This window comes from Ammodytes marinus (assembly GCF_949987685.1).
Source record: "Ammodytes marinus genome assembly, chromosome: 8".
Lineage (NCBI taxonomy): Eukaryota > Metazoa > Chordata > Actinopteri > Uranoscopiformes > Ammodytidae > Ammodytes > Ammodytes marinus.
In genome coordinates, this window is record NC_137212.1 from 27,759,246 (window position 1) to 27,778,615 (window position 19,370).

The 19,370-nt window shown below is 41.8% G+C and overlaps 1 protein-coding gene across 1 annotated transcript in view; it reads right to left on the minus strand.

The window, feature by feature from the left end:
• Positions 1-684: 684 nt before the first annotated feature.
• atp10a (ATPase phospholipid transporting 10A) overlaps positions 685-19,370 on the minus strand; it is a 55,476-nt gene continuing 36,790 nt past the window's right edge. The window contains exons 11-21 of the mRNA XM_080033352.1: positions 17,505-17,608; positions 16,343-16,469; positions 16,015-16,199; positions 14,966-15,350; positions 10,413-10,489; positions 8,584-8,709; positions 7,903-8,103; positions 7,229-7,309; positions 6,829-6,933; positions 5,092-5,279; positions 685-4,433 (exon numbers count right to left, since the gene is read on the minus strand). Of these exons, the coding sequence (XP_079889478.1) occupies positions 3,854-4,433; positions 5,092-5,279; positions 6,829-6,933; positions 7,229-7,309; positions 7,903-8,103; positions 8,584-8,709; positions 10,413-10,489; positions 14,966-15,350; positions 16,015-16,199; positions 16,343-16,469; positions 17,505-17,608 (2,159 nt within the window). The 3' untranslated portion in view covers positions 685-3,853. The remainder of the gene's footprint in view (positions 4,434-5,091; positions 5,280-6,828; positions 6,934-7,228; positions 7,310-7,902; positions 8,104-8,583; positions 8,710-10,412; positions 10,490-14,965; positions 15,351-16,014; positions 16,200-16,342; positions 16,470-17,504; positions 17,609-19,370) is intronic.

A 19,370-nucleotide genomic window follows, 5' to 3' on the forward strand; every position in this document is an offset into this window, starting at 1 on the left:
CAGGAGGTGGAGGAGTGCAAGGTCTCTAATATCCACCAGCTCCTTGATGTTGTCATGAATGAGTGGAAAAAGATTCCAAAGGCAACCTGTGAAGCTCTGGTGAACTCCATGCCCAAGAGGGTTAAGGCAGTGCTGGAAAATAATGGTGGCCACACAAAATATTGACACTGTGGGCGCAATTTGGACATTTTCACTTAGGGGTGTACTCACTTGTGTTGCCAGCACTTTAGACATTAATGGCTGTGTCAAGTTAATTTGAGGGAACAGTAAATTAACACTCTTATACAAGCTGTACACTGACTACTTTACATTGTATCAAAGTGACATTTCTTTAGTGTTGTCCCATGAAGAGATATAATGAAATATTTGAAGAAATGTGAGGGGTCAGAGGTGTACTCACTTTTGTGAGATAATGTATGTACTGGTGCAAATAATTTGAATGATTTTGATTAATGAAGCAACTTGTTGAACTAGTTTATACCTTAACATCACCTTTAACCACATTCATTTGATTTATTTCCACTCCTGAGCCCAGCTATGAGGTACAGTATATAGTCATGAAACGATGCAGGTCAAAACAAATGACAAGACAGAAATGAAGGGACTGAGACATTTTTATTAAGAGATGTTCCTGAACAGGTAGCAAAGGATAAATACTTTATCATCATTTTTTATTTTGTTCACAAGTAGCCATGATGCAAGTCATTTCCAAATGCTCGAGGGTCAAACAAAAACGTATGCATCTAAATAAAACTAAAAATTCTAATTTTCTGAGTTGGTTTCGATGTTGGTTGTTGCAGCTTTTAATGTTTCCAGCGTGCTGCGTCCATTTTTTCCTTTTTAAAAAGGGAGAACCGTGTGTGAACTTGGTTCTATAAAAATCTCTAGACTGAAAGCATAAGGGGACATCAGTTAATCTCCCTGTGTGAGTGCTGCCATCTACAATGTCAAACATGAACTTATAGTAGACCTATACCTTGTAACCAAAATACAAATGAAGAACCGCCAAATTAAAACTCAGAATAGTTAAAGGCCGTGTGTGGTGAGAGTGAGTGCTCCTGGGAGGAATTTGTAAAAACGTGCTTGTTGGAATGGCACACAGCACGACGGCAAAAGCACAGAACAGACAGAAACTATAAAACTAAAGTGAACAGACTGTGGAGTCCCAATGTGAACAACATGCCAAAGAATAAAAGAGATACAGAGAGAGCATATAGCATGACACCTCATAAATATCATCTACACCAACTAAAGGCTCCTCCAGATGCACCATGTCATCTTTAATACAGCTTCAGCATCGGGGGGGAAAAACTCTTATTTGTAATTTCTTTATCCAGTGTTATGGCACATACTATTGCTTAGATAATACAGAAATATACATGATCTTTGGTAAATTATACATTTTACAAAAATGTACTGCAATTGCAAAAATATTAAAAGGTGCATCTGCTTGAAATGCTTAAAGGAAAAGTTCAACATTTTAAATTTTTTAGCTTTTTGCCTCACTCTCCGTTTCAGGAAAAAGTTGACAGAAACCGTTCCTGTAACTGTGTGATATACAAGTGGGCAAAGGTCGCTCATCAAGGTTAGCTTAGCTCAAACACTGGTAGTCAATGGTTAGTTGCTATATAGAGCAATTTTGGAACCAAATACATACAGTACGTAACCGTCAAGGGCACTTCCTGGTTTCTTTAGAGTATGTATTTGGTTCCAAAATTACATAAAGTGTACAAATATAAAGCGCCACATACCGTGGTAAATGAACAAAGTCCCAACAAGAACACAGGACCATATAGTGATGTTGTAAAGTTTTTCTTTTGACCTGCTCCTCTTGACTACCAGTGTTTGAGCTAAGCTAACCTGGATAAGCAACCCATTTCTATATCAAATATGCACGCACAGTTAAAATAATAGTTTCAGTCGCCTTGCAAGAGCCTGAGAGTGAGGTTAAAAGCTAAAAAAATTAATATTTTGAACAATTCCTTTAACAAATATGCAAATTGTAAAAGACAACTGTAGCCTCTTTCCAATACCCCATACTTGTGCTACTTAGTGTTTGCATCATGATGTCATCAAATCAAAATGTCATTAAAAAGTGTGAAAAGAATACACATTCCTTTCCTCCAACCAGCACCAACAATACTCAATGGCTATTCTGAAATAAAGCTTTCAAAGTGCAAATATAAATGTTAAATGCATCTTTAACATTTGAGAATGACTTTCTTCCACCTTTGGTTTAAATGTGATGGTAGCTTGTTGTCAACCGACTGTTACATGCTTAAAGGAATAGTTCCACTCATTTGCTTTCTTACTGAGAGTAAGCTGATGTCTGTACATCAGCCAGGAGATGGTTAGCTTAGCTTAGCATGAGAACAGATAAAATTAAATAAAACATAAACCACCCCAAATGATCAGTGTCTCTGGCTATTTAGGTCTGTGTTTGAGTAAAATTATCTAAAAAAAAATATATATTCTATGGATTACCGACAACATTTCCTTCAAATAACCCCCCAAAATATTGTCATTTATATAATTTCCATTCATTTATGTCGTGATGCTGATTTATGGAACATGGTCTGGAGTGGTCTGTTCATTTTTCCAGGGCTGTATATATGTGAAAAAAATTAAATAATAATAAATACAAAATGTAAAAGTTGCCGCTCTCATGTTCATATGTCAAATATAAAGTTTAAGCCAAACAAGGGTAATCTTAGTAAAGATAATTTGCCTATTAGTGCTTGTAAATAGAATTTCTTTAAAATCGAGTGTAGAAATGAAATGTTTGGTGTTTTTACAGGTTGAAGGCCTGGGGAAGGCTTTTGTAAGGGTCAAGCTAACAAGATATGACACACCAGTTGTTTAGCTATACAGGTGCTGCTAGTGGATTCTGGAAGTTTCCCGTTTCCACATTTTCATGAAACTCTCGGTAACAAAGCAAACAAATGGATTTCTTAAAAAGGTCAAGCAATTCTCTCTCAGGTTAAACTGGCTGGCACTGAAAAAGCAGATCGTGGACACATGCGCACATGCACACACATGCGCGCCCACACACACACACACAGACAGACAGACAGACAGACACACACACACACACACACAGACAGACAGACAGACATACATACACACACACACTGACAGACAGACAGACAGACAGACAGACAGACAGACTGACACACACACACACACACACACACACACGGAATGTGTCGAATTCTCGGAATGCATGATTACAATTAAAGTCAAAAGGTCACATACTTATTCAGTGGAATGTACTGTACGAACAGAATAGCTATAAAAACACGCTCATCAGAAAAATATGAAACCTTTGCAAATCCAGCAACGAGACTGGGAGCCAATGCCATTATTTGTGGATTAAGAAAAAAAATAAACTCTTTGAGAATCTGCTCTGAAACATATAAAAACTTCTCTTTGTTTAAGAAAATATGAACATTAACTCAAGGCACACAATGGCATCTTGATCCAGGTCTTAAAGCATTTTACAGGTGAGGCTAAAAAGGCCCAACAGAAGGTATGTCAGAGGGAGGAAAACAAACTCCCCGTTAAGGCAGCAGTGGAATGTCTCTACTAACTCTGCTCTTCCTCTTATACAACCTGATCAAGTACTGAGATGTTTCTTTATGAAAAAACAAAACAAAAAAACAGGAGATATTCCAGTTCCTCCCAAACCTTATAAAATATCTTTAAAAACATTCAAAATATAAAGTACCTTTTTTTTTGGTATTTTCTATAAAATAATCTCCTTAGGAAAAAGAAAAATACAATAACATTAGATTTAAAAAAAAAAACGATCGTGCAAATTGGAAGTTTTTGAGTATATCATACTTTAAAGAGCTCACAGGGCGGTGTGCAGCGAGCGCTCTGGTCTGTCCTCGGTGCTCCGTGAGTATGTGACACAGGCCGAGTGTCCGTCTGGAGGCAGGTTGATCTGAACGCTGTCTGTCTGTGTGAGCAGAGGCGTGGACGTAATCCAGCTCGACAGACTCAACTCTGACGCCTCTAAAGTCTGATCCGGACACGCCGAGTCTTTGCTTTTTTCCCCCGAGAGCTTGGGAGCGTCTTTGGTGTAAGGCAGAGTGTCTATGTCTGAAGGCGCTGATGTGTAGGGGTCTGAGAGGCCCTTGTCACTGTCTGTGGGCCCCTGCGCCGGGCTACTCTGGCCCTGTTTGTGTGTGTGTGAGCGGGGGCTGGGGAAGCTCCTCTGCTCTTTACTTGTATTGCAGCCTGGAGGAGAGGGCTTGTTGACGGACAGGAAGGGAGTCTTAGGGCTGAGCGCTGGTGGAGGTGGTGACCCCACCTTGACCCTGCCCAGGCTGAGGATGTTCCTGCGCGTCTCTGCTGGGAGTTTATCCAACCGTCTCCCAACCTGGACCGGGCTGGGGAACAGCGTGCCCTGACACGCCCTGTAGAAATATCTGGAGAGGAAAAAGAAACAATACAAGACATCAGCAGTATTCCATAGAGCAGCGCCAGGGCTCTGGGGATACACTTGAGAGGCAGTCTGGGACTGATAGAATTCATGTCACAGGTGGTAAATATTAGGGATGTTATAATTGCTGATTATTGGTATTTTGAGAGAATGGCTGGTATCAGCGCTCACGAGGACGATGAAAAAAACCAACACAGATAATGTGTGAAGACACTGCAGACAGCCTCGGCAAAATGGCTGCTGTGGAGCAATGTTGGCATTTTGAACCCAAATATTTACCTTTTATTCTATCCTTATTTTTCTAGTTCAAAAATCACAGGCGGCTAGAAAGAAATCCAGAGCTCCCTAATGGCATGTTTCTTATTTACTTTATTTTACATTTATTTAATACAAGTTAATTTAACTTTAAAAAAAAAATCTCATGCTGTTATTATTAAATTGTGGTATTTTATCAAATGCAAAAATAAACAAATACTAATAATAATAATAATACAACATAATAACAACGTGATATCGTCATTATATATCGGCCACCGTACAACATGATCCCTAAATATTGGTATCGGCCATTGAAAAACCCATATCTGTTGACCATTAGTAAATATTGTAGACACTGGGTGTGTGTGTGTATTGAGTGAGCGTACCTGGGCAGGAGTGCAGCTAGCGGGGTGAGCACACACAGCAGGTAGAAGAGCGGGTCCTGCAGCAGCCTCTGGACTGTCCAGTAAGGGTTAGAGGGAGAGTAGCAGGTGGGACAGGAGGCATTGTAACACAGAGCCACAGTGAAGAATAAAGAGATACTGAAGGTGATGGACAGCCAGTTCATCCAGGTCTAGAAGGGAAAGAAGAGGGATTATTATTTATTATATTATCATTACTACTATTATTAATACACAGGGATTGTTTGTCAACCAGTCCAAAGCATTACACTAATGTAAATGTCCTTCTTTAGTTGTCTGGCTGCTAGACATCTGACAGAGTTCAATTCCATACAATGGTTCACTGGAGTATTGTCCCTCCTGACACACAGCACAGAAGCACATCGTTAATTACAGGTTCACCTCTACGGTACGAGGGGGGAGAGATGGAGCACTGCCTGCTGTCACCTCAAATACCTGTGATTGACTTTCACAGCCGTTAACCAATCGTGCATGCACTCTGTTTCCTGAGCCTCCAAACAGAGTGAAGGAGCTGCCGCCCTGGAGCATTGTGGGGGGCAATGTTTACCTTGGGTGGATGTCGCTCTCTATGAATACTTCCTCCCTGTAACACGCGGCGGGGATAGGGGCCCCATCATGCCCAGGAAAGGTAGTTAGTGGAAAAGGAAATTTTTCATGTAGCAAAACTTGTCAGGCTAAATTTACAGCCTGGGCCATAATGGAAAAGACTCTTGATTCAATGCGGTGGGTCATAAATTTCAAAAGAGGCTCATGACCGAGACTGCCGGGCCCTTTTACGAGAACCAGACGTGGATACCTGAGAATAGAACCAAAACGGAGGTGGAGGGGGCGGATGTGTAAACAGGTATTTTGGAGCGCTGTGTGTAGTGGTGTTGGTGGGCTGTGAAGGGGGCAGAGACAGTTTAAACAGGGTCGGCATGGAGGCAGACATGCTGTCAAGCTGATATATTGGCTGTGATGCTGCAGAGCTTTCTGCCTCAATCTAATCAGCTGGGAGTTAAATGTTCCCTGTGCCGGTCAGCCCTTCACACCAGAGGCTTGAACAAGACCGGAGCCCATTGGAGTTAGAAAGAAGGCAGCACTTTATTTTGGGATTGCCCCGAAAAAATACATCTTCACGGCGTGATATTCATAAGGCTTCGGAAACTGTATTTTAATTTCAATTTCGGCTGACAAGTATTTGATAAGAATATTACTTAAGAGAGATCCCGATGCTCCAATATTAGACGATTGGTTTAAAATTATTCATGGAATTCACATTATGGAGAAACTTAACATTTTCTAGAAAAAAGCAATCAGAATTTCTTTTTAGGAATTGTGGTTAAAAAGGGGTCATGTACCTTAGTTCACAGAGACCAGACCTGCTTGAATAACCTGGTTAAAATGCCATTATAACTGAACTACTGAGGAGACTGTACTGTGTAGTAGATTCTGATGAATAACTGAATGTGTCTTTTGTTCAACTTAATAGTTGATTAAGTTAAAATGAAAAGGAGAATAATAGATGGAAGGGGAGTTTTGTTTGAGTCACAACATGATGCAATTGGTGGAAAATGTTTGTATTGTTATGTACTCACTATCTATGAAGAAATGTATGTACCTTAACTATGTATGACCTCTCTGATGAAAACATTAATAAAAGTAAAAAGGCAGCACTGAGAAAGAGAGAGAAGGCATAACATCTTAAATCAGGCTTCTTACCCAGGTTTTGGTCTCGATGCCTAAGTGCACCAGTATGGTGAATAGAGCCAGGGTGGTGATGGGCGTGCCCCATGTAAACAGATCCACGTCAGAGTCGGCGTAGGCCTGAGCAGATGGGAGGACGCACGCCACACACACACACACACACACACACACACACACACACACACACACACACACACACACACACACACACACACACACACACACACACACACACACACACACACACACACACACACACACACACACACACACACACACACACACACACACACACACACACACACACACACACACACACACACACACGGTGGAAACACAGAGGGTGGAAATGATGAGCAACAAGGAACAAGTGAGTGAAGACAAGCTGCTGGGAAAATACAAAGCCCACACTCACAAAGTAAGGGATGAAGAAGCAGACCAGACTTTGGTAGAAGGCATCCATCATGTTCATCCAGAACATGTATGGCTTATATTCCTGAAAGACAGAAACAACAGCAGAGATTTACAGCCCTGAGCATTGTCAGTGTGTGACTGAGCAAGGGGCCTGAGATCATACCACTAATGATTAATAACATATCTGCAAGTAGTAACTGTGCTGTGTAGTGTCGTAGGCAGACAGATTGCATTATAGGTGAGCCTGTACAAAAGTGGATGGGCCATCTTTTCCTACAACAAAAAAAGGACTGAAAAATGTAACAAGTTTTCACTATTCCCTTTAAAACAGCCACTTTTGTATCCAGTGTATCAGGGTTCCGTTGATCTGCCTCCTTTAAAACTGAAACGCTACATTGTATTGTTACAATTCCAAGATAGCGACTTTGTCAACTGTTTTGATGGACAAATGCAAGTCAATAAGAAAAGAAATAGGTAGAAATGGTCATTTAAGTACAAATATGAGCTTTGCTGTAATGTGATGAGTGTAATGTACAGCGGGGTGAACAATACAGATGGCAGTAGAGAAGTTTCCATAAAGGAAATTTACTGGATAAGCTGTTAGAGGGGGGGGGGGGGGGGGGGCGGGAAACAACACTATAATTCTAACAACACGGTGGAGTAGTAAAAGCGGACCTCGGAGTTCTGTCCGTTCATGTAGAGCTGAGGTAGTTGCTGGAGGGTCTCGGCCGACACGTCTTTGTCCAGCGTGCCGGTGATGAGCTGTGGGAAGGCGGAGAACATCAGGTTGAAGAAGATCAGATACCACTGGTCGATCATGGCCGAGCCTGAGAAGCCACAGTAGAACTGATACCAGAAGATCAGCGCCACAAACATCTGTAGGGAAACAAAGAGATAGAAGGGGATGATGACTGGGATTCTATTGTCAGTTGACGTAAACCACGTACTGCTTTGGCTGATCGTAAAAGGTGTTGGCTGCACAGTAAGATAGTTGCATTATGATAAGGCTGCACGGTTTAGAAATAAATAATCCAATTACGATTATTGTGAGTGATATTTTATTTTATTTTATTTTCCATTGAGATATGATTTGGGATATTAGAAGGGAATGGTCACTTTGACATCATTATTCTCATTTTTATTGGAAAAACATAATGACAATATATTATGGTGGTGATTTTTGTGGGAACCTGTAGCAATGTTTTCTTGAGTCTGTAGAATATGATGTGTAGGCAGGACATCTATGCAGCATGCACATTTTTCATTTAGAAATTGCAGTAGGTCATATTGCAATTTCGATTACATTTGGATTAATTGTGCAGCCCCCATGCATACAGGAGGTAAAAAGTGTCTTACAGCATTCTTGTAGAAGAAGAAGAGGATCATGTTGGCCAGCCGGGAGTAGCACCAGTGACCGTGCACCAGCAGTAGCTTCTGGAGATAGCTGAAACGTGGGAGGGCAAAGTCGCTCGCCATCACCGCCTGCAACACACACACACACACACACACACACACACACACACACACAAACAAGGAGCACATTTAATCTACTGCAGCCTGTTCCCCCTCTCTCCCTCACACCATCGACACACACACAGTCCTGTTTTCATCACTTCCGAGGACATTACATTAATTTCCTGTAGACTTGCCCTAACCATAACCATTACTTTCCTAACCCTTACCCTTACCCTCACCTGAACCTAAAGCAAGTCTTCACCCTAAAATGTAATTATTTACATTGTGGGAACTTCCATTATGTCCCCATAAGAAAGGCAAGTCCCCACAACATGAGTAATACATGCCCACACAAACACACACACGGAACTTTATTGTGCATAATATAGTGCAGTTATTAGGAAATAACTGTAGGAAGAGGCTGGCTCCCCCACTACACTGGCCTGTGCTGGCCAAAGCAATAACCCTTTAAACGAGTTGAACCACCTTCTGGGATCCATGGTTACAGCAGCAGGCAGGCAGCCTTCATCGTCATCTGTCAACTATCTAACACACAGAGCCCTCTCCCTGTACTCACACACACACACACACACACACACACGGTTTAGAACTGGCATTTTTTAAACGGCAGCGCTAACCCCTCCGTGACACATCTTCGCCTCTCCATATCATTTGTCAACAAGAAAAATAACAGCAGATGCCTGGTTGTGCAGCAATTTAGTTTCTGCTGCGCTCTAATAACGGCCTTGTAACGACTACATGGGGAGCGCGAGTTAATCACACCGCAGTCTGTGTGTGTGTGTGTGAGTGCGAGAGTGTATGTGAGTGTGTGTGAGAGTGAGTGTGAATGTGTGTGCGAGTGAGTTTGCCCGAACGAATGCAGAAAAATGTGTCTCTCAGCACAACGGCGGAGTCCCGAGGAGTGACCGCTGCCTCATTAAGAGCAAATTTGATTAACTGTGATTAATGTAGTGGGCCCTAGTTAAGGAGAGGATGCGGAGACTTTAACAGATGTGCAGCACAGCGGCGTGCCTCCGGAGCCCTCACTTGGAAGTTAATTGGGAATCTCCATAATTTGCTACTGTGCAGGATCAACCCTTCTCTGGAACAGGGCGCTGGGAGGGAAGTGAGCAGAGGTCATGATCAATGGAGATTTTTTTTTTAAATTTTGCGCCACGTTTTTTTTTTTTTTTTTTCGTTTTTCATACATTTTTTCTAGCAAAATATCATTATAAAATAAAAATCGGAAAAGACAATGATGTATATTGAAATCCTCTGGGTGTTTCCATTCCATTACAACAATTTTAGTTTTTGCAGAAGTTATTACACATTACTTTTTAAACTATTATAGCAACTATACAATGCTATAAACGTTGGCATTGGCCCTGACCTTAGAGCATAGGGGAGAGAGTGGAGAGGACAGACTCAAATCCCTCATCCAGTGCTACTGCCTCGCTGCAGGACAGGGGACAAGCCTCTCCTGACTCAGCAACGCGCGGCCAATCCTATTTAGAGGATGTGTATGGATGAGGGGCTAAAACATGCACTTAAGAGTAATGAAAAGCCATTAACCACGCTGAAAGAAAATGCCAGTGTCTTCCCCTTACCGCCTTATCTTCTTCTAGCCCATAGCTCCTCCACTTTTTTTTTTACGACGCCCCCCCTTTCAGTTCGACCCCCACCACACTCTCATCCATCTCTCTCTCTCTCCAGCCCGGGTTTGTCCTCACCTGCATGCCCTCCTGTCCCGAGATGCCCACGCCAACGTCCGCTACCTGGATCATGCTGACATCATTGGCCCCGTCCCCTTGAGATTTAATGGAGGGGGGGCAGAGAGAGAGAGAGAGAGAGAAAGAGAGCAAACAGAACATAAAACACATTAATACAGAGCTGTATTTAGGAGATTGGCAGGGCTTCAGTTTTCAGCAGAGAGAATTCTATTGAGCGTGGTGATGGACAGACATCCCTGTGTTGTTAGTATGTTTGTCAGAGGAACAGAGCTGTCACTTTCTCCCCATGAAAACATACTGCAAACAGAGTAATGACAAGAACAGAACAAAAACCAACAGACATACGGACATTTGAATGTCATGGACAACATGCTGCTTAATAGTCTGGTTGGTACGTATGTTTAAAGCGCATTTGCCCTATTGCACAAGAACTTGTGATTTCATTGCTAATCTATTTATTGCACATTATTGGCTATACAGTATATGCTGTATATATGTGTGTGTGTGTGTGTGTGTGGGGGTGTGTGTGTGTGTGTGTGTGTGTGTGTGTGTGTGTGTGTGTGTGTGTGTGTATGCATGTTTTATTATTTGCTGCTCCCGGTGCCCTTCACCAGCTCAGCTGTGTGCTTATGCAGAGCCCGGCCTGATGTTGCGGCTGAAGAAGTTCTTGTTCTTGCTCAACATTCAGGGCTGTGGAACATTCTTTTTTCCTTTGTCACCACAGCTGGTGGCGTGGGAGATAAAGTGGTGTGTGTTGTCACAATAGTTAACACGTCTGCAGAGGCAGTTGTCGTGTGAGTGTGATGGGGGTGGTGAAACAGAGGTGCCCAGTCGGTTAGCTGGCAAAAAAGAAAACGGTATGACAAAAGCCTTTCTAACACGCAAGTGCACCAGTATGTTGATTACAATTTGTCAATAGGGATTCACATATATATAGAGAACAATATCCCCACTAGTATCGAGAACTGATAATAAATTACATATAATAACACTTGCAATGTGGCCCCTTTAGATCCCACATTTGGTGTGTGTGTGTGTGTGTGTGTGTAGAAGATTATAAAGAAGACAAATCCCTTTATTAATTTATCTTGAGGAAATTCGAAACCTGGACTCTACATAGCGTGTACAATCTTAACTTGTCATAGTTATTGGTGATACATTTTTTAGTTAATCGACTATTGGATCAATCGGCGATCCGTTTCATCAAACCACTGATTCTGCTTCTAAACAACTATTCAGCATTCCGTCTTTTCCCCCCCCCCCCTCCTTTGAACAATTTCAAATTCTGCAAATCGAAGGAAAACAAGATGACACACTCCGATGCTACGGGAAGCTAAAGCTAATTTACATATAGACGACAGCATGCGGAGGCTGCGTCCCCGTTAGCTGGTGTGACTGTGGACCGGGTCTGAACACCAAAGCTGGTGCAGTAATGATAAGATTAGAGCACTGATAGATATTAAAGCTTCGACATAATCTGCTTGTCCCCACATAGATGTACAATCAGAGTTAGAGTGTTTCCTCCCACATTGCTGCGCACATAGCAATGACAGCAAAGTGCTTGGCTGGCAGAAAGAGGGAAAGCTCCCGAGAGCAGCAGGAACAAATAAATGAAAAAAAACTAAACAAAAAAAAAAAAGAGTGAAAAGGCAGTCGTAAGTCACACAACGTCCCGGTGTCACCTCTGTTACACACTACAGCTTCGTTAAGCCAAAAATTCATGAATACTAAAGGTGCCTTAGATTAACATTGTTTGAGCGAGGGTGCACAAGGGTACATGATTTGTTTTGCACACAAAAATGTCAATGTCAACTCATATATACGGACAACAGAGGAAGAGGGACAGCCAGGAGCTTCACATTGATATTCATGTTAACAGGAATATGAATTAACAATTCGTGTCAATTACTGAACAGGCTCTTAACCCATTGATGACTATGGCAATCTAGGATGCATGTCCTTAATGCCTGAGGGTTTTCTGAAAAAATAGTACGAATTGTCAAGTCTACCAAAACCTTAATATCTAAGCCTGTGTAGCACATAGAAACATGAAATAAAATACATTTAAAAGTTAAGTTTCACAGGTTTTATTTAAACTTACTCCCTTAGTGCTTACACACCAACACATTTTTCAAAATATCGTCAAAATTAGATGGGGGAGAAAAAAAAGAATAAATAATATAAAATATTTAGTGTGATTTTCGTCAGTAGCCTATAGTGGACCTTGATTCTGCGCACCAAACGCCACTAACTGTTCTGTAATACACTATCGCTGACACAGCCGGCTTATTTTTTTTTATTATTTTGTTTTATTTTTATTTTTTATTTTTTTTGATTGATGTGATTTTCGGCAAACCACACAACTTTTGGGTGGTCACGTGGTCTTAAAAAATCAACAAAACCCACCTCATGTGTATTTGAACCAATGACAGTGCATTCTATGCTGCGCATGCCATGAAAATTAGATAAAGTAACAATGCTGCACGATGCAGCATCAGGCAGGAGAGGCAATGTGGCATCGCGCAGCAGCCGTCATCAATGGGTTAAGGTCGCACTAAACTTATCTTTTTAGAATTCCCAGTATGGAGAACTCAATACTTGGAAGTTTACATTACATACGAGTGACAAGTTATCTCCGCAAAAATTTGTTGGCTAACATGTAAGCAAGTGCTTGGGTTGGCCTGAAAACTAAAAAAAAATGCATGTATACAGTTGCCTTAGAATTTTCCTAGCCTTTTGTTTTTTCAGTGTGGAAATTTGTTTGAATGTCTTCATAATGTGACCAGATATTCATTCAAGTCCTAAAACTAAAGGAAGAGGAGCCAGTTCAACAGATAAAAATGAGACCTATTCGTTTAGCAAATGATCCAACATTAAATGTCTTCCTCTAAGATTATCAGTTCAATTAGAATAGTGACTTGAGTCAGGCCCCAGTCCTATTAAAAGAATATAAAGCATACAGAAGTATTAATGAGGTACAAATACTTCTGAACCTGCAGTGTACAGACAACTGCGTGTGACGTCTTTTGTTATTGTTCTTTTACACATGCAGGTCAGTTCAAGGACCGTGACTGGTTCACACAGGAATCTGAGGTTAGCCACAATAATGTGAACAGAACAAAAATGGAAAAAATGCCATCCGTGCGATAAATCAGAATTGAGCACTAAGGCTTGCAGTGGGAACTAATGTAGCCTAAGTCTGCTCTTCACCACACAGGTGTCTGGAAGTGTGCCATGATGCGATGATTAAAAAGACACTTCTGTGCTCAGACAAAAGGTTGTTGATGGACAGGAACAGGCAGCAAAAGGTTAAAAGGAAAAGTAAGACTACTGAAAGCAAAGTTCACGTAGGCTACTTTTGCCAACAAAGTTAAAGTATCTACAAAGAACTTTCAAATATTTCTGAAACAGTCTAAATTTTTCCTCTGATGATCATAAATGCAATGTAACAGCAAATGAAACCATCAGTGCAAAGAATGCTATTTTTTATATAGTTTTTCTTAATGCCTTTGTCATGGTCACCAAGGAACTACAGACGACATGGTAAAAACACGACCGCTTTTGTCCAAAAGTGGTGCAAGAATGAACAAAAACTGAAAGTTCCTTGAAGCACCTTTAATTAATGCTGATTCATTTTGCTCCATACATTTTTCTTATTTTAAATCACAGTGCTCTTAATGTTATTTATTAAACTGGCCGGTCGAGACACCAGGTCTTTTCTCATTTTATTCTAAGCGAAAAACTTTTTAAAAAAATGTTGGGAATTGAGTTTCATTACGTGACTTACTTCAAATAGGAAAAGCGTTTAGGTGAGCCAGTTTAAAGTCATAGGGTGAAGACTTATGAGTGCTTTTTTCAAAGTTTATCAGCAGCTGTGTTCAGGGGATCTGGCGTGTTTTGATCTGTCTGGACGCTGCTGGAGCTTACAACATGGTGATCAAGCCTTCAGGTTAAAGAATACAGCTCATGGTTTATTCAACGGAATGGTAAGGAATGTGTTATCCTTAATGTGCATAGGTCCTATTAGTCTCCAGGCTCCTATGGGCCTGTCACCAGAACACACATACAATCATTGCTTGGAAAATGGTTTCTCCCTGTAGACCAGGACTGGGAGTAATTGTATTTACAGGCATTCACAAGACAGTTTTTTAGTAAGGTGTGGAATCCATTTTAGACATTGTTGGAAGATACTTCACTGCCTGATTGATGTGCTCTGCAGCTGTTTGTACGTTTATTTTACTCCTGTATAGAGACTGACTTTCTCCTTAATACTGTCTGATTAAAAAAGTACAGGCTATTGGCTTGTTTTGTTCTGTTATTATTTGAATGTTTTGTGCTCCATGCCATGGCACTATGGTCAAGAGCCGCCATGAATAAATGAAGTGAAATTAAATGATGTTAAGGCAATCTACCTTCAAGCTATGTTTTTCTTTTTGTCTGCATTTTTGTTGTGTGTACTGTGTGTATGTCTTTTTATTCACTGTAAAATAAATGAAAAAAGTGGCTTCTTGACCGTGTGTGTGTGTGTGTGTGTGTGTGTGTGTGTTACCTACCTATGGCCAGGGTCATGACCTTGAGCTTGTTGCGCACCAGTTTGACCACCATGCTCTTCTGCAGCGGTGTGGAGCGGCAGCAGAGCACCGCCCGGCAGCTCCGTGCCACCAAGAGAAACTTCTCCTCCAGGCTCTTGTCCAGGGCGTAGGCCAGCGTGCGCCCGTCGATCACCAGGCCCAGCCGGTGCACCGTGAAGGGAGGGGCGTAGGAGGAGGACGAGGAGGAGGAAGAGTGTGAAGGGTGATAGAGCTCAAAGGGAGGGGCATAGTCAGTGTGGAAGGCCTGGGCGCTGGTGGCTGGGTCTGCAGAAGGAGAGGAGCTGCTGCAGAGGAATTTGACCTGGATGTAGTGTAAGCTCTCCTCCAGGAGCAACGCACACGCCTCCTGGATCCAGAGACACAGAGAGACAGGGTGAGAGAGGGAGGGGAGGTTCAAGATCAGGACACAAAGTAGTTTAACACATCTGGCAAACAGACGCTTCAACCGCTCGCAATAAAACATAGATGGCTCTCAAATAATAATGAGCCTTTTTTTAATAACAAAGGTGTTTCCAACGAGGAAAGGGAAAATATTATGTCACAGGAGTATTTTGAGAGTTAGGTGAGAAGATTCACACCACCTGATGTTTGTGAAGTCAATTTGAAGCTACAGCTAGCACTCGTTTAGCTTAGCTCATAAATAAAGACTGTAACACTAGTGGATGTTGAAGCTAGTCTGGCCACTATGAAAATGACAACTTGTAATTTTTTTACACTTCAGTTTCAGTAAAAATCAAACATATAAAAACATTTCAAAAATAGTACATCTTCAGCTAATGGTGGTGCTAGAAGAAAAGTCATTAAGACTCCATGAATGTCTGTGCCAAATGTTAATGGCCATTCGTCCAATAGTTGGTGAGATGCTTGAGTCTGGACCAAAGTGGTGAACCCACTGGGCCTTTAGACCTTTGGACCTTGCCAAACCTAAAGCGACTGGCACTAGCACGGCTAAAAATGTGAAGCTGTCATTCTGATTTTTTTTGTCTTTTCCATGATGCCTGAACTCTGACCTGTGAATCAGCATTGAGCGTGAGGATCTCCTCCTCAGGGTCCAGCAGCTTGCAGGCGTAGGCTACGTTGACGGCCGTCTCCTGTTTGTCTCCTGTCAGCACCCAGATCTGCAGGCCGGCCTTACGCAGAGACTCTATGGTCTCAGGCACGCCGTCCTGCAGCCGGTCCTCAATGCCTGTCGCCCCTGTGGGAGGACAAACATGACGCTGACACACACTCACTACAACCGCACTACAGCAGTGACCCCACAGTAATATTCTATACTAAATCAAATGAGTATCAAGATATAATGAAAAATTATTTAAAACATAAAATTAAAATAATTACCCAGAAGCTGTAGGTTTGTCTCCAGCCGTAGGGCAGACTCAAAGAGCAGCTCCTCTCTGCCCTGGATGGCCGTCTCAGCCTGCAGGTGATGCTGCAGCCAGCAGGCGTATTGCTCCTTGCTCAGAATCTGACAAAAAATAAATAAATACACACACACACACGTACACTAATTACACAGCACTGATAAATGCTGTGTTCTGATTGGTCAGTCACAGCATTCTACCGACAATTATTTCTTGATAATGCCCGCTTTCACAGTAGCCTGGACCTACCAGACCATCATACTTCATTTCATTTTTACAGAAGGTCTGGAACCAACCAATCGCATAACGTTTTGTCGTGACGTATGTCATGCGCCGGCTTCTGACTACAACTGAAACTGGCGCACGACCTGAACGTCATTGTTCTCAGCCACTCCCTCTGTTCGCTGATTGGACAGCCAAAAATCTGTCTGAAAAAACCTTGTGAATATACGGCGGACCCAGACTGACTACTGAAAGGAAATGAAAATTGAGCGGAAGTAGGTAGGCGGGCAGTGCCAAGCTACTTTTACCGTTGCAATGGGGGAAGTTCCGACTGTGGTGGAATATGTTTTGTACTGTAAGCCATAAAAGCATTTCTAAATCAATAAAACCAAACCTGAAACAATATTTTAGCTTTTTAGTTAGGTAGCTGTGTAATGAGGGGGATAATGTATAGTGAACTGGAGTGTTCACCTTGTCAGTCATTATTTCTGGAGATAGAACATACTCATATACATTATCCCTTAGGCTAAATATACAAGTCGTCTGTTGAAAGTATTGGAGAGACATTTGTCAGTTCAGCAGCAGCTTCTCCTCCTTTTTGCCTCCATGTCAGGAGAATGTGAGACCTTGAGGTGGTGGCGTGTTTTATTTTGTTATCACATTGCTTTGGTGACGCGGCCTTGTGCACAGGCAGGGATATTATCCGGCTGGTGAGAGCATAAATTAACAGCCTGGGAAAGTGGCACAGATTGCAGCTGAGTCACCAAGAATGTCACTTTAGAAAGGGAGGGGTGGTCCATGTGATCGTCAAAAAAAAAAACACTGTGCCCAAGAAGTCCTCGAGACACATTATCAACTCCAACTTGTAGTTGAAATGAGAGGGAGAGTATTTCTTCAGTTTTCTGGTTCCCCGTTACCTTTTTAGCAATGCACAGTGTGCGGAGGCCGTCAGCCGCGTACAGGTTCAGGTAGTTTTGGGTCCGGCTGACAATCTTCTTCTGCCGTTTCCCTTTGGAGTTTCCTTAAAAACACAGAGAGACACACAGAAAAAAATCAATATCAAAAACAACGTCCTTTTTTTAAAAATGAATTTGCATAAAGTGGTTAAAGCATTTTGGTTCCAGATTGCCAAAGGCTTCTTCTTCCACGAGCCACTTGAAAGCCATCTGTCTTCACACCTAAATGAACCATGCACGCTGTGTGCCTCAATATATTCGCCAAGTCTTCATATTAGTCATCAAGCTGTGTCTAGACTATACTTGGGGGTAGAAATGTGCTTAAACATTATTGGTATCTCGTTCTAAAACATAATTAATCAATTCAATGAACTGCCTAGATGTCTCTCTCTCTCGCAGCATCTTGGACTTTTTCCTGGCAGAGGGCGAGTAGCACAAACAGACTGGCTTTATTAGTCTCCTGACACACACGCACCAGCCAACACTCTGATCGCCAGCCTTGTAATCTCACTAATAACACAACAGCTTGGCAGGGCTATGCTACACATGCACCGCCACGCAAAAAAGGGTTTTCAGATCATCAGAAAACTGTCAATAATCTTAAGAATTAAAAAGACAAAAATTAAATTTTCTTCACATAATAAAATATTATTTGAAAATATACAGTATATATTTGGAATTCCTTAAGTTTTAATTTTCACTATAGTCAAACAATTTCCAATGAGTTTTCCATTGTGGAAAGTAGCTGCTAGGACGAGACTACTACTACCAACTACTAAAATTGTGAAAATCCACCTAAAATAGGGTTTGTAGTGTAGCCTCCTGTGTGTTAAAGCTTTCCCTGGAGAGTTAGTCCCCTAATAATGCTTAAGATCAACTTTGTTTTAATGTGTGGCAGATAAGTCCATGTTTGTGACAACGCAGACTATGTGGTATCAATTCCAGCTTTGCAAATATTTCACCAGGAAGGAAATGCATTCAGCACACAAACAATGTACTAATAGAAGCATGAGTAAAGAGAAGAAGAAAAAACTCCATAGAGAACCTTTCAAACTTGCAATAACTGTTTAATTTGGCCACCCGAGGGCAGCACACATAATCTGATATACACCAGATATATTATCACCTTTTAATAATAATAATAATAATGGATTGGATTTATATAGCGCTTTTAATTCTCTGTGACTCAAAGCGCTTACAGGGTTCCAGGTTCCATTCATTCACACACAGTCATACCGGTGGTGGTAAACTACCATAGTAGCCACAGCTGCCCTGGGGCAGACCTTTTAAATTGCTATGGCTAACATGTTGGCACAGTTGCTCATTGACACATCCAGCAGATACAGAGCAACATTTTCTGACCAACTGATGAATGTATGTCCGACAATCATTCTCCTTTCAGCTCAGTTTTGTTCCACATAGACTCCTGGGTGAAATATCTGGCTTTGTGAATCATAAATTAGAATAATTAAAATTAAAATGCAAATTGTGTTTTGAGGTGGAATAAGATTTAACAGGAGTGTGGCAGGAGTGTGAGACTGGAGGTATGACATGACACACACTCCATCTTCTAAAAAAAGGCCCAAAAAGGTCTACAGTCCACTCCCTTGCACTGTTATTACAGTGACACACAACAACTCCCCGGTCGCCTCAATGGAGCCATTATGAAGCTCTGTGTTCTGAGGCGGGACAACTCGTGCTGCAATCCGATTGGCCGGTTTGACCCAATGGCAATAGAAAGCAGTGAGTTGTCTTGTATGAAGCCACGCCCTGTTGGCCATTGGACTGAGCTGGACTGAGCCACGTGGTGGAGGAGGCTCTGGGCTG